General features: G+C 40.7%; 1 protein-coding gene and 1 pseudogene across 1 annotated transcript; one reads left to right on the top strand and one right to left on the bottom strand.

Annotated features, from left to right (window-relative positions):
* The first annotated feature begins 76 nt into the window (after window positions 1–76).
* Window positions 77–22448, top strand: Noxred1 (NADP dependent oxidoreductase domain containing 1). Its single transcript, XM_048361839.1, has 6 exons — window positions 77–2054; window positions 9683–9885; window positions 15687–15867; window positions 16464–16618; window positions 17535–17757; window positions 22113–22448. The coding sequence occupies exons 1-6, from the start codon at window positions 1900–1902 to the stop codon at window positions 22303–22305; spliced, it is 1110 nt and encodes a 369-aa protein (XP_048217796.1). The 5' UTR covers window positions 77–1899; the 3' UTR covers window positions 22306–22448.
* LOC125363577 lies at window positions 19212–19845 on the bottom strand (annotated as a pseudogene).
* Window positions 22449–22625: the final 177 nt, after the last annotated feature.

Below are 22625 nucleotides of genomic sequence, written 5' to 3'. Positions count from 1 at the left end.
GCTCAGTATCTTGTCTGCATCAATGACTGCTTTCATGGGCCTGTCAGCTGAGATCAAGAAGATGGCAGTTTGGCTAGCCCAGGCAGAAACGTTCACAGGACTCTTTTCAGCCTATAACTAGATGCATGCACCTGACATCCAGTCTATATGGGAGGCTGAGATTGGGAGGATTGCAGTTCCCAGACAGTCCAGACAGAAAGTCTGCAGGACTTCATCTCTGCTGAGAGAAACGGGGCATGGTGGTACTTGCCTGTGATCCCAGCAATGCCAGGAAGCCAGGCAGAGCTCTGATGATCATGTATGTGCCTAGTGGGAAGTAACACTGACTCAAAGTTGCTTTCAAAGCAGCTACTTTCTTCAAGCCTGCTAAACAATTCTACTCTGCAACATTATATTAGTTTGCCATTTGTCTAATGAGAATCATAAAAGTGAGGGCAGGCACCTGTTTATAAAATTTAACATTGATTTTTCCCTTTTTGTACATATGCTCAGACATAATTGTGATGGTCTTTTAGAAATATAGAAAATACATTAAATAGGCTGATGAGCCCCTAAACTAAATAAATAACCAGTGAAACAACAGGACTAGAGGTGTTGCTCAGTGGTCGAGTATCAGCAAGCATGAGGCCCTGAATTCAAACCCTAATACCACACACACACACAAAGAAGGTGGATCATTGACTTCTTGACCATCAAAGGAAGGGATTGGGAAAATTAAGTAATGCTAAGGGTAAAGCTCATTGTAGTAGAGCATTTGCTGAACCCCTGGATGCAATTCTCAGCACTATACACATAAACACAAAGCAACCAACTTTTTGGGGGGGTTTGAACTCAGCCTCATGCTTGCTAGGTAGGCCCTCTTGCCACTTAGGCCACATCACTAGCAAAAACATGACTTTTATTTGCCAGGATCCATTAGGAAGACAGCCAGAAGGATCCCAAGTCTGGCCAGGTCAATTTAGACATCAAAAAATAGACCAGGGCTGAGGATTATCTCAGGGGTAAAGAGTACTTGCTCAGTACACATAAGGTCCTGGGTTAATTCTTAGTACCACACACAAGAAAAAAAAAAAGAAATCTGTATGGTATTCTAGACAGACGAGCAAGGAGAGGTACGACATCTGCTGTTTGGAAGATAACTGCTTGGTATAGTATAATAGTGAACAGGACTTGTATCTTCATGTTCAGGTCACAAAACTTGTAGGTGAGGCTGTCCCCTTTAAGACTCAGAGACTGAGGTGATCTGGTAGCTACTGAGTCATAATGACAACACACTTGAGTAATTGTTAGAAATGTAGTCCTTACCTGCCTGGACCAGATGTACTAAGGAGCAGAGCCTATCTCTGGTTGGTGAGAGTGTGTATAGAAAGGGTTTATAAACCTTAAAACCTTAAATGTTCCTGCTCTAGATAAGAGACTAGTAATGTTTATTTTGGGCTTTTCTGTCTTAGGAGCATAGAAAGGGGATACTTTTTTGAAATGACGTATGTATTCAGGGGATAATTTTATGGAAATGAAGTTTTATGTATTTAGTCCTATTTCTAAATCTCAGAGAATGGAGGGGAGAAGATGGTTGACCCAATAACACCTTTGAAGCCCATTGTTAGTATAAATTCATCCTCTGAAAACAGTGCCTGTAGCCTATATGGAGACATTACTTTGGGGCTATGTTCAGGCTTTTCATAAATCCAAGATTCCTGGGCAGTCAGTGATGTGAACTTGAGATGCAAACAGATATGAACTTGAAAATCTGGAAGCAGAGTGGTAGTGAAGCCCACCACTATGTGGGCTAGGCACATATAGCATCATATGTAAGGCCTTCTGCATAGATGATTGCTCTTCAAAGGAAAGGAGCCAAACTGATTGGTATCTGTCACTGCAGGAGATGCTGGTGTGGAAATGGACATACTAGCGGACCTTGAAACCCTAAAGTTTGAGTATGGGATTCCAGAGGAAGAGCGTTTCTGGCTGTATTTGCAGAGCCGTTCTCGGGGACTGCTACTTGAGGCCTGTGCTCATGCAGTCTTCCTCTGCAAACTGTTACGTCATTTGAGGTAAGCTAGGTTTTCAAGTTCAGGGAGACAGATAAGGATCTCATTGTTGAGGACCTAAGTGACTTAAACTTTTTATATTGGAGGGTAAATTTGTCAGGAGAATTGTCTTCCTACTTTTCCAACCCATAGTTAATGCTCCTGGATAAAAGGACCAGCAAAACCTACACAGAGGTCTCTTAGCCTTCACAGCAACATAGATGAACTGATTAAATGATCATTTGTTATTTGTGCATTAGGACCACTAGCTCATCTAATGACTATCCATCCCTTCCCTATTGGGTCAGTTTCTGCCAGACATTGATGGCCTGTAATCATAGCTACGCAGGAGTCTGACATTTCAGATTATGGTTCAAAGCTAGCCCAGGGGAGTCCATGAGATTCTAATCTTCATTTAACCACTAAAAAACCCAGAAGTGGAAGTGTGGTTCAAGTGGTAGAGTGTTAGCCTTGAGCAAAAAAGCTTAAGGAGAGCGCCCATGCCCTGAGTCCAAGCCCAGGACTGGCACACACAAAAAATTACTTTCTCCTCTCTCATATGATTTACACACAACACACACACAGAGTCAGTTTCTTTTAGGCTAACCTAACAGTGGGCTGCTCCATCAGAATAAAAGCCATCTGGAACATTAATCCAGGGACTCTTGCTATCTCTGAAGCCAAATGACTTGATTGAAACTAGGAATACTGATTTACAGATAGGTTTTTGGTCTAATCCTGGTATCTTATGTCATACTACAATGTAGTTTCAACACTTAAATAGATGTGTGTGATCTATGTACCTTGAGTTAGGCTTATTTATTTGTAATGTCTGTTCTGGAATATGTCATACCCTCATCACTTTACTTTTCTCTGAAATTAGATTAATTCCTAGATTGTGGGACCAGATCAGAACTGATCATATTTATAGATACACCTATACCCAAGAAGGCAGTCTACTCAATAGTTTGCTGATTTACTTATTAGAATGCATAAGTATTGGCTATAGCCAAGATGACTAGCGAGAAACCCTCACATGAAAACTCCAGGAGTCATTTTATATTTAGGAGGATCAAGCACTAAAAGAAAGTGTTTTCTTTTAAACTAGGAGAGAAACTTGTGACACCAGAGAGCAAGAGATCATAGGCGTCTAGAAAAGATAACATCAGCTGGGCACTGGTAGCTCACACTTGTAATCCTAACTACTCAGGAGGCTTAGATCTGAGAATCGAAGCTCAAAGTCAGCCAGGGCAGGAAAGTCTAAGACTTTATCGCCAATTAACCACCAGAAAATGGGAAGTGGCACTGTGGCTTAAGTGGTCGAATGCTAGCTTTGAGGTGAAGAGCTCAGGGTCAGTGCCCAGGCTCAGAGTTCAAGCCCCAGAACTGGCCAAAAAAAAAAAAAAAAAAAAAAAGATAAAGGCAAACTGCATGGGAATTCATAAACCTAGGGAGGACACAGAAAAGGTTTGTGAGGTCCCTCCAATCTCCAGCTGAGCTGACTGGTGAAGGTCTTTCCAGGTGCAAAGCCAGTAAATACAGAAACAGGCCAGAAAAGGGCTGATTGGTTCTTTGCTCTGGTTTTCCTGGTACTGGGGATTGAAGTCAGGGCCCACTGCTTGCTGGGCTGGCATTCCACCATAATCCCCAGTCCTCCTGCTGTTAGCTTGTTTTTCAGATAGGATCTTACACTAACCTGGAATTGTGACCCTTGTTCCTCTGCCTCCCAAGTAGCTGGAATTACAGGTGTGTGCCGCACCTGGTCTGAGAGTGGTTATATTCAAGTGCTGAAAGAAAAACTTCCATATATGCCAATACTCCTTGAAAAAAATCAAATCAAGAGAAACAAAACAAAAAACAAGAAGGAAAAAGGCCTACTCTGATGACAACTGAGAGCTCTATTGAATTTGGCTTATGTTAAATGCTAAAAAGAGATCTTGAAATGAAAATGGATTGCCAATGGCTCATACCTGTAATACTAGCTACCCAGGAGGTTGAGATCTGGGGATTGTAGTTCAAAATTAGCCTGGGGAAGAAAGTCTGTGAGATACATACTTGCAGTTAGATACCAAAAAAGCCCAAAGTGGAGCTGTGGCTGAAGTGGTAGAGAACTATCCTTTAGCAAAACTGCTAAGGAACAGCTCTCAGATCCTGAATTCAAGCCTAGGACTTGTATACACACAAATTAAAACAATGCTAGATAGCAGTAAAAATATGAAAAATATAAATATCTGGTAATAGATTCATATGTAAATTAATATGGTAAGAGTAGAGAATGAATCATTTTAAATTCTGATACAGAATTTTAAAACAAAATATGAAAAATAACTATAAAACTACTAATAGGTATAAAATACAAAATATGTCATCTATGATATAAATACAAAAAGGAGTGAGAGGTGTAAAGGAATTATTTATCTGTGTGACTAAAATAAAGCTATTATCAGTTTAAATTAGATAACTATAGCCATAAGATTTAGTATTCCCTATGATAACCACAAAGAAGATGATTATGGAAAAATACTAACAAAAACATAAGGGGTCTGGGAATGTGGCTTAATGGTAGAGTGTTGGCCTAGCATGCATGAAGCCCTTGGTTCTATTCCTGAGCACCACATAACCAGAAAAAGCCAGAAGTGGCGCTGTGGCTCAAGTGGTAAAGTGCTAGCTTTGAGCAAAAGAAGCTCAGGGACAGTGCCCAGGCCCTGAGTTCAAGCCTCAGGACTGGCAAAAATAAATAAATAGATATACACATATATAATATTATACAGTATATATTACATATGAAATATATATGTACATATATATGGATCACTACTCAAGAGGCAGAGATCTGAGGATCACAGTTCACAGCCTGGGCAGGAAAGTCTATGAGAATCATCTCCACTTAAACACCAGAAAATCAGAAATGGCACTGTGGCTCAAAGTAGTAGAGCACTAGCTCAGGGATAGTGCTCAGACACTAGGTTCAATTCCCACAACTGACCAAAAAAAGATTATGTGTGTGTATATATATGTATATATATATATATATATATATATATATATATATGGATCAAACATCATAAAACAATAACACATAAAGGAAGATAGCAAGAGAAAAAAAGAAAATATAACTACAAGATATACAGAAATCAATGAACAAATTGGCAAGAGTAACTCCTTCCTGATTAATAATTACTTTATTATTAAAAAATTAGCTGGTGCCAGTGGCTCACTCCTGTAATCCTAGCTACTCAGTAGGATGAGATCTGAGGATTGTGGTTCAAAGCCAGCCCAGACAGGAAAGTCCATGAGACTTTTATCTCCAATTAACCACCAAAAAGCCAGAAGTGGAGCTGTGGCTTAAAGTGGTAGAGCACTAGTCTTGAGCCAAAGAGCTCAGGAACAGCGCTCAGGCCCAGAGTTCAAGCCCCACAACCAACCAAAAAAAAAAAAAAAAAGCCATATATATTTGGTGTTAGTGCTGGGGCTTGAACTCAGGGCCTCACACAGGATGGTGCTCTCACTTTAGCCACAACTTTTTGCTGGTTAATTGGAGATAAGAGTCTTGAGGATTTATCTGCCTGGGTTGGCTATGAACTGTGATCCTCAGAGCTCAGCCTCCTAAGTAGCTAGGACTACAGGCATAAGCTACTAGTGCTGGCTAATCATTACTTAAAATGCAAACGGCCTGGGCATGGGGTGGCTCAGGCCTGTAATCCTAGCTATTCATGAGGCTGAGAACATAGGATCATGGTTCAAAGCCAGCCTGGGTAGAAAAGTCTGTCATCTTATCTCTAATCAACTACTTAGGAAAAGCCGGAAGTGTCACTGTGGCTAAAGTGGTAGAGTGCTAGCTTTGAGCACAAAGAGGCTTGGGGACAGTGCCTAGGCCACAAGTTCAAGCCCCAGGACCAGTAAAGCAAAACAAAACAAAAATGGCTTAAACTCCCCAATCAAAACAGAGAATGACTGACTGGATTAAAAATTCCAATTATGGGGGCTGGGAATATGGCCTAGTGGCAAGCGTGCTTGCCTCCTACACATGAAGCTCTCGGTTCCATTCCCCAGCACCACATATATGGAAAACGGCCAGAAGGGGCACTGTGGCTCAGGTGGCAGAGTGCTAGCCTTGAGCGGGAAGAAGCCAGGGAAGGTGCTCAGGCCCTGAGTCCTGGACTGGCCAAAAATAAAAAAATAAAAAATAAATTCCAATTATGGGCTGGGAATATGGCCTAGTAGCGAGTGCTTGCCTCGTATACCTGAAGCCCTGGGTTCAATTCCTCAGCACCACATATATAGAAAAGGCCAGAAGTGGCGCTGTGGCTCAAATGGCAGAGTGCTAGCCTTGAGCAAAAAGAAGCCAGGGACAGTGCTCAGGCCCTGAATTCAAGCCCCAGGACTGGCAAAAAAAAAAAAAAAAAATCCAATTATATACTGTCTACTAAGGACTTCGCTTAGATCTAAGGAGAAGGCTGAAAAAGGATGGAAAAAGATAGTTCATGTAAATGACAGCCAAAAGAGAGCATAACACTTGAAAAACAAAAACTGCCATGAGGAACAAAGAAGGATATAATGATAATGATTATTTTGCCAGGAAGGTATAATGTATGTGCTCTTAACATTATTGAATTATATGAAGCAAATACTGACAGAACTGAATATCCTCAATAGATTGTTAAGTATTTGAGTAGACTGTTAGATGGCATGGTCTGGCAGGAGAAGGGCGCTGGGGGACATGCCCTTGAAGGTCATCTCTTGCCCTGTCCTCTCTCTCCATTCTCTCTGATCACTATGAGGTCAAAAGCCTTCTCCTCCTTGTACAAACCTTGCCATGATGTTTTGCCACTGGCCCAAGGTAATGGAATCATATAACCATAGACTAAAACCTCTAAAACTGGGGCTGGGAATATGGCCTAGTGGCAAGAATGTTTGCCTCGTATACATGAAGCCCTTGGTCCGATTCCTCAACATCACATATATAGAAAAGGTCAGAAGTGGTGCTGTGGCTCAAGTGGCAGAGTGGCCTTGAGCAAAAAAAAGCCAGGGACAGTGCTCAGGTCCTGAGTCCAAGCCCCAGAGCTGGCAAAAACAAACAACAACAACAACAAACCTCAAACTGTGAGCCAAAATAAATCCTTACCTTACTTTTGTAAAATAGACAAACAAAACCCCAGCATTTTGTCACAGAGACACAAAAGTAACAAAATGATCAAGAATCCTAAAATGGGGGCTGGGAATATGGCCTAGTGGCAAGAGTGCTTGCCTGGTATACATGAGGCCCTGGGTTCAATTCCCCAGTACCACATATACAGAAAACGGCCAGAAGTGGCGCTGTGGCTCAAGAGGCAGAGTGCTAGCCTTGAGCAAAAAGAAGCCAGGGACAGTGCTCAGGCCCTGAGTCCAAGCCCCAGGATTGGCAAAAAAAAAAAAAGAATCCTAAAATGCCAGGATGATCATCTTAGAAATGCAATCAATGTAATATGGCACAGTAACAAAGCAAAGGAGAAAAATCACATTTCAGTTAATGCAGAAAAAGCATTTGACAAGTCTAATGCTGGTGGCTCATGCCCATAATCCTAGCTACTCTGGAGATGGCAGTTTGAAGCCAGCCCAGGCAGGAACATATCTGTGAGACTCGTGTCTCCAATTAACATCTCCCCTGCCCCTGCCAAAAAAAAAAATCCAGAAGTGGAGCTTTGGCTCACATGGTAGAGACTAGCACTGAGCAAAAAAGCTCACAGCAGCACCAAGGCCCTGAGTTCAAGCCCCAGGAACACTAGAAATAGTGGGAAATTACTTCAATGTAATAAAGGCCATAAATAAAAAGTTCAAACTAAGGGCCTGGAATGTAGCTTAGTGGTAGAGTGCTTGCATAGCATGCATGAAGTCCTGGGTTCGATTCCTTAGTGCCATATAAGTGAAAAAGCTGGAAGTGGCGCTGTGGTTCAAGTGGTAGAGTACTAGCCTTGAGCAAAAAGAAGCCAGGGACAGTGCTCAGGCCCTGAGTCCAAGGCCCAGGACTGGCCAAAAAAAAAAAAAAAAAAATCCCAGGAACTTTTTTTTTTTTTTGGTAAAAGTAGAAAAAAATCCCAGGAGCTGGGGATATGGCCTAGTGGCAAGAGTGCTTGCCTTGTATACATGAGGCCCTGGGTTCAATTCCCCAGCACCACATATACAGGAAACGGCCAGAAGTGGCGCTGTGGCTCAAGTGGCAGAGTGCTAGCCTTGAGCAAAAAGAAGCCAGGGACAGTGCTCAGGCCCTGAGTCCAAGAACCAGGACTAGCAAAAAAAAAAAAAAAAAAAAAAAAAAATCCCATAATAAGTATGGACTGTGTATTCTGTAAGAATAGCCAAAGCAATCTTGAGAAAGAAAAACTTTGAGGTTTTGAAGCAGATAACCAAGATACAGTGATCAAAATAGCTTGATATTTTCATAAAGATGGCCATGTAGACCAACGAAAGAATAGAGGGAGTCCAAAACCAGATCTTACATATATAGTTAAATGATTTTCATCAGACACAGTAAAGTTATACAATAGAGACAGGATAGTTTTTTCAACAAGTTTTGGGAAACTGCATATCCATATGTAAAGGAATTAAGTTGGACTCTTACCACTACAGCATATACAAATATTAACTCAAAATGGATTAAAGACAAGACTGTAGAAGTTCTAGAAAGAAACGTCGTGGGGGGACGCTTCATGACTTTGGATTTAGCACTGATTTTTATTAAGATATCAAAAACACAGAAGCAAAATAGCAAAATAGCAAACAGGACCATATGACATTTAAGAGCTTCTGCATAGCCAAGGAAACAAGAACAAAAAGATAACCTGTGGACTGGGAGAAATATTTGTGTTGATTTGTATTGAAAAGATGGCAATTTAAATATATAAACATTTATATTATAAAATTTATATATATCATGATGTTACATATCATATTGTTTATATATTAAATATAAAAATACATATGCATTTTTTGTGTGTCCTGATCCTAGAGCTTCAACTCAGGGCCTAGACACTGCCTCTGAGATTTTGTGCTCAAGGCTAGTGCACTACCACTTGAGCCACAGTTCCATTTCTGGCTTTTTGGTGAGTAATTGGAGATGAGTCTCACAGACTTTCCTGCCCAGGCTGGCTTTGACCAGTGATCCTCACATCTCAGCCTCCTGAGTAGCTAGGATTACAGTGTGAGACACCAGCCCCTGGCTTTAAAATAGTTTGATCTAGTTTGGTCCCTCTTTCTTTCTTTTTTTTTTTTTTGGTCGTGGGGCTTGAACTCTGGGCCTGGGCACTATTCCTGAGCTCTTCAGCTCAAGGCTAGCACTCTACCACTTGAGCCACAGTGCCACTTTTGGTTTTCTGGAGATAAGAGTCTCATGGACTTTCCTGCCTGAGCTGGCTTTGAACCGAGGTCCTAAGATCACAGCCACTTGAGTTGCTAGGATTAGAGGTGTGAGCCATCGGTGCCTGGCATGTGCTTTAATTTTTGGAAATCATTTAGGAAGAACATTTCATTTTAGAATAAGCTGAACACTTGAAATGCCTTATCTCCAAGCAGGAAAGTACCTCCAGGCTTTCACTTGGAAAACTTACTGCTGAGAACTTGTCAAGAAGAACTACAGTGTGTTCCCACATTTCTTTCTGTGTCTGTTTGTTCTCCAGAATGATGTTGAATGTGGCACAGGGTTCTGAACGTCCCTCCTCCGGACCATCGAATTCAGATCCGGATCCTGCTAGCAGTGAGTTCAAGGTGGGAATCATTGGAGGTGGCCGCCTTGGGAAGCAGCTGGCTTGGTCACTGCTGCAGCTTGTCCCCATCCCTGCAGAGAACCTTCGGATCTCCACACGGAGGCCAGACATCCTGGGTGAGGAGTGGGGCTTAGTTGTGCTGGTTACATGTTCACAAAGCCATTTTGAAATGGTTCCTTCAGAGGAGAATCCTGGTGTGAGAGTTCTCAGATTGCTTGCTCTGAGGGAAGCTAGAACCATGTTTTTTTTGTTGTTGTTGTTTTGGGTTTGTTTTTCCAGTCCTGGGGCTTGAACTCAGGGCCTGAGCACTGTCCCTGGTTTCTTTTTGCTCAAGGCTAGCACTCTACCACTTGAGCCACAGTGCCACTTCCGGCTTTTTCTATATATGTGGTGCTGAGGAATCGAACCCAGGGCTTCATGTATATGAGGCAAACACTTTACCACTAGGCCATATTCCCAGAAAGAACGACAGATTTTTTTTTTTTTTTTTGGCCAGTCCTGGCCGCTTCTGGCCGTTTTCTGTATATGTGATGCTGGGGAATCGAACCTAGGGCCTCGGGTATACCAAGGCAGGCACTCTTGCCACTAGGCTATATCCCCAGCCCAAGAACGACAGATTTTAAACTTAGGCTTCAACAACTTTTTGTTCCCTTTAAATGCTTTCCTACCCATTGCTCCTGGAGGTTTTGTAATAAACAGAAGCTTTCCATACAGATTTCAAATTCAACCAGACAAATTAGGATCTGGTGTGTGTTAAGACAGTTGCAAAATCTGCATTGGAATATACATACACACTCACACACACAATTTGCATTGGAACACACATACATTTATATTTAAAATAATGACTGAATTTCAAAAAAACTGTTTTGTGTTGATTCCATTTACCAGTCTATGTGCTAGAAACAAACAATGATGGCTTCTAGAGAGAGAGAGAGAGACTGAGAAGGGGCTGAAAATAACTTTCTAAGAGAAAGGAAGGAAATGTTTTCCATATGGGTTTTGTGGATATAGGCCTTTGTCAAAACTATTGAAATTGTGTATTTTTCATCCCAGTGTGGCACTGTATATTCATGCCAAACAATATATGCATATTGTAGAAAATCACTCTGGAAGATTGTACTGACAACCTGTAGACTCCATAGCAGGGTTATCTGTTTCTCCCTATTTCTCCCCCATCAGTCATTCGTATCCTGCTGTTTTTCACTTAATATATCATTTAACATTCCTCAAAGAATGTCCTTCCACTGGCTCAAGGGGGTCTCCCAGGAAGGCTGTGTGACATGCCTCGTGTCTGGGAATGCTGAAAACATGCATGCTACACCAGGCAGTGGACAGGAAGGCAGGTACTCTGTACCATTCTCCCTTTCTCTGATTTTTTAGGATTGAAAATTTGTTAATTTTAATGTAAAAATGACTTTAAGATTCTGTAGATGCATAGCGATTAGGAATGGTGAAATATTGTTATTCGCAGGGAAATGGTCAGAACTCGAACAAATAATGTTGAGTGAGACAAGCCTAAAACACAGAAAACAAAGGGGCATGATCTCCCTGATATATGACTGTTAACAAAGGGAGACGGAGAGACAGTAGAGACCAAGTCTGTGAACACTGTATATGTGCTTGATACATTGTATATTGCATATGGGTCTACCTGACCTAGACAAGGGATGGAAAAACAGGTTGTAAGATATCACAAGAAATGTACACACTGCCCTACTATGTAACTGCACCCTCTTTGCACAACACCTTGTAAAAAAATTTATGTTCAATTAATAATAAAAAAAATATAATAATAAAAAAAAAGATTCTGTAGATGCCAAAGTATGCATGTGCCATCATTTCCAGAACTAGCTCAACTTCTTTGTACGTACCATATTTAGCATAACTTTCAGAATAAAATTACTAGGTCAACAAATAGAAGTGTATTAAAATATTATTGATTTGCAATAAACTATACATAAAGTGTGCAATTTGATTGCTTTTTGTGCCTGTCCTGGGGCTTGCATTCAGGACCTGACACTGTCCCTGTGCTTTTGTGCTCAAGGCTGGTGCTCTACCACTTGGGCAACAGCTCCACTTCTGGCCTTTCGCTGGTTAACTGGAGATAAGATGCTTATGGACTTTCCTACCCAGCCTAGCTTTGAACTATGATCCTTAGACCTCAGTCTCCTAAGTAACTAGGATTATAGGCATGAATTACTTGTACTTGAGGTTGATACTTTGATACAGGTGCACACCTGTGAAACCAACACAATCAAGATAATAAACACATGCATCACCTCAGAAGTTGCTTCTTGTCCTTTTTGAGCTTGTCTTTCTACTTCCCTGCAGCTCTCTACCCCCAAACCAGTGGCAATGGTTTCTGTTACTATAGATTAGTTTGCATTAAGTAGAATTTTATACTAATAGAGTCACACAGGTTTTTTTGGCCTAACTTCTTTTACCCTGCTTAAATACTTAGAGTTGTAGCTATGTCCTTTTAGGTATCAATAGCCCATCAAATGAATATACTCCACATATTATTAATCTGAAAATACAGGTTATTTCTAGCTCTTGGCTATTTCAAATAAAGCTACTATGGACATTTGTATACAAGTATTCATGTGGGCATCTACTTTTATTTTTCTTGGGCAAATATGTGGGAATGAAGTGACTGGGTTTTGTAGTAGGTACATATTTACTGGTACCAGTACATAGGTACTGGTATTGAAGTTTGAAATCAGGTCTTGTGCCTGAGGCTGGTGCTCTGACAGTTGAGCCACAACCCCACTTTTCGCTTTTTGCTGGATAGAGATAAGTCTCCACACACTGTCTTCAAACCACAATCTTCAGATCTCAGACTTCTGAGTAACTAGGATTACAAGTGTGAGCCACTAGTGTCTGGCTAGGTGTATATATATATATATATATATATATATATATATATATATATATATATATATATATATACATACACACATATATATGTGTATATATGTATATATGTGTATGTATACATATATATATAGTGTGTGTATGTGTCCTAGGACTTGAACTCGGGGCCTGGACACTGTTCCTGAGCTTTCTTGCTAAAGTCTAGCACTCTACTGCTTGAGCCACTCTGGCTTTTTGGTGGTTAATTGGAGATGAGCCGTCTCATGGACTTTTCTGCCAGGCTGGCTTTGAACCTACTAAGCCTCCTGAGTAGCTAGGATTACAGACATGAGCAGTCAGTGCCCTACTTATATGTTTAGTTTAGTTTTGTTTTTTGCTAATCCTGGGGCTTGAATTCAGGGCCTGAACACTGTCCCTGCCTTCTTTTTTTGCTCAAGGATAGCACTCTACTACTTGAGCCACAGTGCCACTTCTGGATTTTGCTTTTTTTTTTTTTTTTTTTTTGGCCAGTCCTGAGCACTGTCCCTGGCTTCTTCTTTTTTTTTTTTTTTTGTTCAAGACTAGCACTCTGCCACTTAAGCCACAGCGCCACTTCCGCCTTTTTTCTATATATGTGGTGCTGAGGAATCGAACCCAGGGCTTCATGTATATGAAGTAAGCACACTCTTGCCACTAGGCCATATTCCCAGCCCCACTTCTGGCCATTTTCTATATATGTGGTGCTGAGGAATCGAACCCAGGGCTTCATGTACACAAGGTGAGCACTTTACCACTATGCCATATTCCCAGTCCTATATGTTTACTTTTAAAAGAAAAAATTTTAATACATTTTCATCCAAATAGGCCTCAGAAAAGGTGGTGCAGGTGTAAAGTTTCATCAGCATTGTATACATTATACACATCATATACTTTTCAATGCTAGAAATCAATAGTACCCTGCGTTCTCACTATGTTGGTACTCTGCTACGTGAACCATGCCTGTAGCCTCCTTTTTTTGCCAGTCCTGGGGCTTGAACTCAGGGCCTAGGCACCATCTCTGAGCTTCTTTTGCTCAAGGCTAGCAGCACTCAACTTGAGCTCTGTTTATGTGGTACTGAGGCACCAAACCCTGGGCTTCATGCATGCTAGGCAAGCAGTGTACCACGAAGCCACATTCCCAGCCCATAGCCTCATTTTTTGCTAGTTACTTGGAGATAGAGTGTGACTGATCTCTCTAGGTTTACTTTGAATTGTGATCCTCCAGATCTCAGTCCACTGAGTATCTACGATTATAGGCTTGAGCTACTAGCGCCCATCTAGAATTATTTTTTTTTAATGCCAGTCCTGGGACTTGAATTCAGGGCCTGAGTACTATCCTTGAGCTTTTTTGCTCAAGACTAGTGTTCTACCACTTGAGCCATACTCCACTTCTGGCTTTTTTTGTGGGTGGTTAATTGGAGATAAGAGTCTTGCAGTTCTGGGTGCTGGTGGCTCACAGCTATAATCCTAGTTACTCAGGAGGCTGAGATCTGAGGATCACAGTTCAAAGCGAGCCTGGACAGGAAAGGCCATGAGACTCTCATCAACACACCACTAAAATCTGGAAGTGGAGCTGTGGCTCAAAGTGGAAGAGAGAATGCTAGCTTTGAGCAAAAAGCTCATGGACAGTGCCTAGGCCCTGAGTTCAAGCTCCATGACAGACAAATTAAAAAAAAAAAGTCTCATAGGCTTTCCTGCCCAGGGTGGCTTTGAACCATGATCCTCAGATATCAGCTTCCTAATTAGCTAGGCTTAAAGGGATGAGCCACCAGCACCTGGCTTTAGAAATCATTTTTAACATTACCATTTTTAATATATTCTTTATAAAATTTTGTCTTACTATGGCATTAATCTCTAGAAAAGTTACATTTTCTCTATAGGTTTAATGCTATTTCCTCTTTGAGTTGCTTTTGTTCTTTCTTTTTGTGAGGGTGCCAATATTTTTCTTACTGATGTGTGTGTATGCTTTTTTCATATTATGGGAACTTTAGAAAGTCTTACCACTCAAGGTATATTTCTTAACCTCTCCAAGTAGGACTGGTATGCATAGTAATTCAATGCAGTAGATAGTCTTTGGGGAGTCATGTGCTTATTAGAAATGAAATTTCATTTCTAAACTATCTCTGTGTTGTTGTGTTGTAGAAGGAGGCAAGAATTCTGGATGGTTAGCTGGGTGGGCCACCTTCGAAACTTTTTCCTATCCATCTTCAAGTTTATGAATATGCAGATAATCTCAACATCACTACCATGCACTCACTCATTAAGATAAGAACTTACATCTCCAATGTCTGTTTTTCAATAACACTTTGAACATACTACTTAACATGAGTATTTTAAATTCTTTCTTTTGACAATCCACTCTGCAATTAGTTCAACCATATGATTAACTTTCTAGGGATGTTATGCAACTACACAAGTTACTACATTTCTCTACATTCATAAATGTTCTGTTACCATTAAGCTGTGTATGCTATGTAGAAATGGTTCCATCTTTCCAGACACCTTTCAGCCTCTGTTCCCTTAGTGTTACCCACCTACCAAAGTCAAGAGCTGTCTTTTGTTGGGCAAATCACATAGCTTCTTGAAGCCTCAATTTCCTCTTGTATAAACTGTGAGAATATGGGAATATCATACTAGTCTCTTTCTTAGAAGGTCCATGTGAGGATGACCTTAAATAATATACATATGCAACATACAGTGACACATGATGAACCTTAAGCAAATTGAAGCATGAAGCTTCTTCGAGAATACCTTCTTCCTTAACAACATTGCAGTATTGGTCTGAAAGTAAGATAAAGATGATGTCATTTCAGTCTCTGTTGCAATGACACCACCTGCTTTGGTAATGGAATCAGGGCATTGTGGCAGAGCTCACAGAAGAAATAGAGAAGATCTTTCTGGTTTATGTAGCACCAAGACTTGGGTTGCTTCCTGAGATAATATAATGGTCGTCTTCTCTCCAAGCTGATGCTCAGGTCCAAACTCCTTTGTACTCTGTTCTTTCTTCCTTTATCCTTTCCAGAAGTTCTCCAGAAACGGGGGATCCAGTGCTTTTACCATAACTCTCACCTGGTGGGCTGGGCCAACGTGGTATTCCTCTGTTGCTTGCCATCACAGCTGCCTAATATCTGCTTAGAAATTCAAGCAAGTGTTGAGAAGAACTGCATCGTGCACAGCTTTGCATCTGCTATCCCCCTGCCCAGGTATCTTGTGGGGTGAGAACAGACCAGGTAGAACTGCTGTCTCCTCTTTGCTTTCTGCTGTTCACCTTCACCATACCCCTACCTCATGGGGGTTGATCCATCCTCAGAAATAGAGAGGAAGCTGTTTGATCTGTAAAAGGACTCAACCAACTTTTCTAATTATGTCTCTCTCAATTTCTCACAAGCACTTGTGGGTGGGATAGTTTCTTGGCTGTACAAATGTTTAGAACTATCATCATACATCGTCGCCCACTAGCTTGAAGCTAAGTATTATTCCTTTGTGTATCAGGGAGAAGAGAACCACACAGTCAATGACATAAAACATTACTGAAGATAGTAATAGGATTAGAGAATTGCTCCATAGCAAAATTATTGCTTTTGTACCTAGTGTCTAGCCCAGTGCCTGACACATGATAACTTGTTGGGGAGATGGATGAACAAATCCAACTCACTAGTGCCCTCTGTGTAAACCCAGATCCATATCTGAGCAGGGCTGTGTATCAAAATCTGTTGCTAGGCTTGGATATGAATACAATGGCTTATGTAGTTACTTATTCCATTCTTGCACTGCTGTTCCCTGTCTTGTTGGCTTCCAGATTGAGACTACTACTGAACAACCACACCAGTATCTTACGGCCTATGTATTACTGTGTTGAGGATACTGACCATATCTGGGGGACCAATAAGGACATACCAACTGCTCTCCAAGATCCTGTGATTCTTCAGGCTACCTCCCCCTTCAGTTCCAGAGGTAATTCATTGTTCACTATATTTCTGGCATTCTTCCGAACACTACCTTCCCCTTAGGCTAGTGCTCATATTGAGTTTGTGTGTGTGCGTGTGTGCGTGTGTGTGTGTGTGTGTGTGTGGTGTGTGTGTCTGAAAACAGTAGTCATTTAGTTTGGGTAGTGAAAGTGTTTGGTGATGACAAGCAACCCTTATTATTAGCAAGATTGATTATTTGGATTCTTATGTGTAATTGGAAACAAACTAAATGAAACTGCCTATTTAAAATAGGAGAATATCATGTCTGGGACTAAAATGGCTTTTCCTTGTTCTAACCTCTCTGTTTCTCCCAGTTCTTCCCCCTTATTGGCAGGGACCTTTCTGGAGAAATTTTTTTGGGGGGGGCAAGTACTAAGGTTTGAACTCAGAGTTTTGTGTTTATAAAGCACTTGAATCATGCTCCCAGCCCTTTTTATTTTTCAGATTGGATCTCATGCTTTTGCTTGGGGCTAGCCTCCAACGTCCTTGCCTGTCATGTATCTAGGATTATAGATATGTATCACCACAGCCGGCTTATTTTTTTCAGATAGGGATTTTTTTTTTGGCCCAGGCTGGTCTAAAACCACAATTCTTCCGGCCTTACTTCCTGCATAGCTGGAATCACAGCCACGTTCTGTTCTGGGTATATGTTTTTGCCATTAGCAATATCTACATTCGTTCCTATCCTCCTCCTTTCGTATATATAATCAATACATCATATGTGATAAAGGGAAGATTAAGCAGTTAGCCTCAGAAGGAGGAATGTTTGCTCATTTCCAGGTCCACATTACTAGCCTGTATTGGGAAAATGGTGGCTTCTATCGTTACTGTCTGGGGTTTCTCCTAGGTTCCTGCAAGTCATTTTTAGTAATGTTATTATGTTCCCTCTCATTGATGTGTAGGGGGAATAACCCTCAATATCAAATGGTTGGAGGGAGTATTGTATGCAATCCTAAATGTCTGCACTGAAAGAAACGTTTTCTACCCAAAAGCACTGGAGATGCTGAACAAACTATTTTTCATGGCACAGTCTGGAGACTCAGAGAAAGAGCAAGCATCTTGCCCAAGTTTTCAGCTAAAACATTTTGTCAACCAAATCTATGTCAGGAACTTGTTTCACAGAAGGTAAGAGGTCAGATAGCTGGCCATTTTCATTTCTCCCACACTATTGACTTAGATGCGTTTTCTTCCCTTTTCTCCTTTCCTGGACCATGTTCATTTTCTCTGTCCCTGTCTGTCTGTCTCTCTTGCTTTTTCCAGGATTGGGCATTGAATTCAGCTTTTTGCTAGGTAGGCATTTTAACACTTGAATATTCCTCCAGCCCCTGTCTGTGTTTCTTTTTCTCTCTGTCTCTCCCCATACCTTTCCTTTTGGGTTTTTTTTTACTGAGGTAATTTCTCACTGTGTATTCCAGACTGGCTTTGAACTCTCCAGTCCCAGCCATCCTGCGTGCTGTGAGATTATAGGCATGTACCATCACACTTCGCTCATGTTCTATTTTAAAAATGATATATGCATTTCTATAAAAATACAACAGCCTGATACCAGGGGCTCAGGTTGATTCACATCTGTAATTCTGTAATTCTAGCTATTTAAGAAGCTGAGATCTGAGGACTGCAGTTTGAAGTCATCCCGGGCAGGAAAGTCTGTGAGACTCTTTATTTCTAACAAACTACCCAGGAAAAGTCTAGAAGTGGAGCTGTAGCTCAGTGGTAGAGCATTAGCTTTGAGAAAAAGTTCAGGGACAACTTCCAAGCCCTGAGTTCAAGCCCCAAGACTGGCATGTACACACACACACACACACACACACACACACACACACATACACACACCTAACCAGTGGAAAAGTAAAGCCTCTTTGCCTCCTAAATCCCATTTCATACATTTTATCTTTAACAGTTTTTATATCTGCATCATTTTATCTAGTTATTTACAAATACAGTAATTATCATGTATGTTCATATTCTGCATACAGAATTAGAATTGTAAAAAGTATGTGTAATGCCATTGTCTATTAGTGCAGTCATGTCTGCTTCATTAATGAATATGTTGGCACATACTCTCAGGACTTCCTGGCCTACAGAACTGTGAGTTAAATAAACTGTAATCTGTACAAATTGCCCAGTCTGTGGGATTCAGTGACAGACACAGAAAAGGACCAAAACATTCATATATAAGAAAGAGATTGACTCTTAGTGATGCTGGGGCTTGAACTCAAAGTCTTGTACTTGCTTGGCAGGCATTCTACTACCTAAGCCACACTTTCAGCCCAAGAGATTGACTTTTATATATTAATCTTATAACTTCAAATCATACAATATGAACTTATAATATAAATGTATAGTTATATCCTACATTTATAACCAATCTAAGCACATTTTTACCACTTTACAAGTAACATATTTTATAATAAATCTTCTCTTTGAATCATTTCTGACATTCATTTTGTACAAACACACACATTCATAATTGAATAATTATTGCTACTACTTTGAGCAAACCATTATCCATTCCATCTTTAGTGATCTTCCTTTTTTTTTTTTCAGAGTGAGACATAGCCTTTTATTGGTCTGTCAGTTTACCAAGCAGTGGGCTCATACAGAGCTTCCCTATCTGCCCTGGACTCTGTCCTTCCCCCTCTTGGGAGTTCCTGGCTCACCCCAGGCTCCAAGAGTGTCCTGGGCAGGGCCATCTGGGAGAAACATATGCAGCAGGAGGACTCGAAAGAGGTGGTGGGGTGTGAGAGAAGGTGGGGTGTGAGGCCATTCAGATAAAAATGTCCATCCAGCTGAGGGAAGACGATACCCTGCCTAAGTTCCTTAGCTCTTGCCAGGATGAGAGGAGTTGGGAGGGAAGAGCATCCCCTTAGCTGCTCCAACTGTGCCTTTCATGCCATCATCTTCTGGATGTTGTCTGGTTTCTTTTACACTGTGCTCCAAAGAAGACTTTTTCTGTTCTAGTTCTTTTTTCCCTACTATTTTCTGTTTAACAGCTGGTTGTGAATGACCTCCTTGGATTGAAGAATAAACATTCTTCCTATGCCTTCATACATATTACTTTCATTTACCAAAGTTATAATCTCTGTATCATGTGCATGCCTTTTTGTTGTATTTAGCTGTTCAATCTATACATATATCAAGCTTCACCTTCTGTGGAGTGTTAATAGCTCTGTGAAGGCCTTCTCCAACTTCCAGGTCCACGTGGGCTGACATCTCGATGCACTCTAGGGCTCTTCCTTTATGAGAATCCAGCTTTTGGACCTAGATCGTTTTCACTTCTCTTAAAAAATAAAAAAGCTTGTTCAACCACTCTGGAAAGCAGTGTGGAGGTTCCTCAAAAGGCTAAACATAGAGCTCCCCTATGACCAGCAACCCTACTTTCAGGCGTTTACCCAAAGGATTACAAACAAGACCACATTAAAACAACTATGTTGCAGCACAACTATGTTCATTGCAGCACAATTTACCATTGCTAAAATATGGAACCAACCCAGATGCCCCTCAGTAGATGTATGGATCAAGAAAATGTGGTACATATACACAATGGAATTCTATGCTTCTGTCAGAACGACATTGCCCCATTTGTAAGGAAATGAAAAGACTTGGAGGGGCTGGGCTATGGCCTAGTGGCAAGAGAGCTTGCCTCGTATACATGAGGCCCTGGGTTCGATTCCCCAGCACCACATACACAGAAAATGGCCAGAAGTGGCGCTGTGGCTCAAGTGGCAGAGTGCTAGCCTTGAGCAAGAAGAAGCCAGGGACAGTGCTCAGGCCCTGAGTCCAAGGCCCCAGGACTGGCCAAAAAAAAAAAGAAATGAAGACTTGGAAAAAAATCATATTAAGTGAAGTGAGCCAGACCTGAAGAGACATAGACTCTATGTTTTCCCTCATTGGTAATAATTAGTGCATGTCTAGGATAACGATCACAATAATTCATTAGCTATGTACCTATGAACACATAAGACAATGCTAAGTGAAATGAACTCCAAGTTATAGAAATAAGTGGTTTATCATTGTTGTTATGTTCAATGTACCATGTGAAATTATGCTTTTTTTTTTTAGTTTTTCTTCCCCATGGTTTGACCTCTGATGTACCCTGGGTATTGTATATATGTTTATTGGAACTAGGGAAGGGAAGGGAACATCAAAATGGAGAGACAAAGGGTAAAAGGCGAACCAATGCAACAGCAATACTTACAACACAATATGATGTAAACCAACTGTACAACTCGGGGGGGGGGATTAGAGAAGGGGGAAGGCGGAAGAAAAATGAGGGAGGATGTAACAAGTTTGATAAGAAACGTACTTATTGTGGGCTGGGCGTATGGCCTAGTGGTAGAGTGCATGCCTATCATACATGAAGCCCTGGGTTCGATTCCTTAGCACCACATATATAGGGAAAGCCAGAAGTAGCACTGTAGCTCAAGTGGCAGAGTGCTACCTTGAGCAAAAGGAAGCTCAGGGACAGTGCTCGAACCCCGAGTTCAAACCCCAGGACTAGAAAAAGAAAAAAAATTTAAAAAAGAAGAAATTACTCACTGCCTTATGAATGAAACGGTAACCTCTCTGTATATCACTTTGACAACAAATAAAAAGAAAAACTCTTTGGTACACACAACAACAACAGAAAGCTTAGAATATTCCTTGTAAGACATGTCTACTTGCATCAGATTCTCTCATTGTTTGGTTGATAAGTCTTTCTTTTTTACTTTCAAAAGAAAATTTGGCAGAACAGGCAAAATAATCGTTTCTACCTCCTATGGCTAGGATGAGAATTAAATGGCTTAAAACATACAAAGCACCTGAGGTTACTGGTTGAGGTTGGAAAAGATGGAATGGAAGGGGTGGCATTGCTCAAGATGCATTGTAAAACTACTTAAAGGTAATAAAAATGTTTTGTAAAAAACAAAATCACAAAAAAATTTGGAAGGACAGAAAAATTGTAGGTTGGTGGTTTTAAGTATTTCAGTCCATTTTCTTCTTCTGCCTGGCTTGACAAGAGGTTGTTTTAATTCTTTGTTCTTCTGAAGGTAAAATGTTTTTCCCTCTGGCTCAAGACTTCAGTCTTTATCATTGATGTTCTTTCATTTGAAAATATGTCTGGGGATAATTTGGTTGTTGTTGTTGTTATCTTGCTTGTGATCATATTGACATTTATCTTGTTTGCTTTCTGGACCTGTGGTGTGGAGTCTGATACTAACTTGGGAAAAATTCTCAGTCATAATTGCTGCAAATATTCTGTTCCTTTTTCTTTTTCTTCTCCTTTTTCATTATGTATGTTACACCATTATTGGTCATTCCACATACAATCTTTGGATTCTGTACTTCTCAGCCTCTGCTATTTTTTAAATCACTTTTGGAAATTTATACTGCCATAACATCTAGTTAAAGAGATTATTACCTGGCTAATGTGTTTAAGAGCCAAATTGGATGTTTTGAGCAGATATAAAAAATTAACAGTATTTTTTCCTTCACCCCAGGCCTCTCCCCTGGTTTGATTTGACTACTGTACAACTCAAGGACACTCCTTTGAGCCAGCATCTCTCAGCTAGTCCTGCTCTCCAGGACCACCTTAACTACGTATACTGCAAAGCATTTGGCATCTCCGTAACCAAACAACAGCCAGTGGTTACCACGGACTCTTCCTCCCAACAAGGCACCTCAAGATCATGATCTTATTCTCAGATTGGCTGAGCAGGACTTATTCCCTGAAAGTCACAGTCAACAGGGGGAACTCATGTAACTATAGTGTGTTTGAAAACTGTACTAATGGCTCTTTGAAGAGTAAAATTAAAGCAAGAGGTCCTAAACATCAACATATTCGGGTGTGTCCAACTTGAAGAAATAACCACACATCTTAATATATTACTTCCTCAGAGCAGCCATGTAAACATAAATTATTTATCTTCTCTTCTCCATTTCTTTCTAAAAGCTAGATTGAATACTTGATACCACTGTTAAATAATTATACTTGCATCTCCTTTTCCATAGTA

The sequence above is a fragment of the Perognathus longimembris genome, chromosome 14 (genome assembly GCF_023159225.1).
Source record: "Perognathus longimembris pacificus isolate PPM17 chromosome 14, ASM2315922v1, whole genome shotgun sequence".
Lineage (NCBI taxonomy): Eukaryota > Metazoa > Chordata > Mammalia > Rodentia > Heteromyidae > Perognathus > Perognathus longimembris.
This window is presented reverse-complemented; position numbering and strand designations above follow the sequence as displayed.

Excerpts from the sequence above, each read along its gene's own strand:
- Noxred1 (XM_048361839.1), top strand. The coding sequence starts at position 1,900 with ATGGACATACTAGCGGACCTTGAAACCCTAAAGTTTGAGTATGGGATT. Across the intron at positions 16,619-17,534 it reads CTCCCCCTTCAGTTCCAGAG|GGGGAATAACCCTCAATATC; the intron begins GTAATTCATTGT and ends ATTGATGTGTAG. Across the intron at positions 17,758-22,112 it reads AGGAACTTGTTTCACAGAAG|GCCTCTCCCCTGGTTTGATT; the intron begins GTAAGAGGTCAG and ends CCTTCACCCCAG.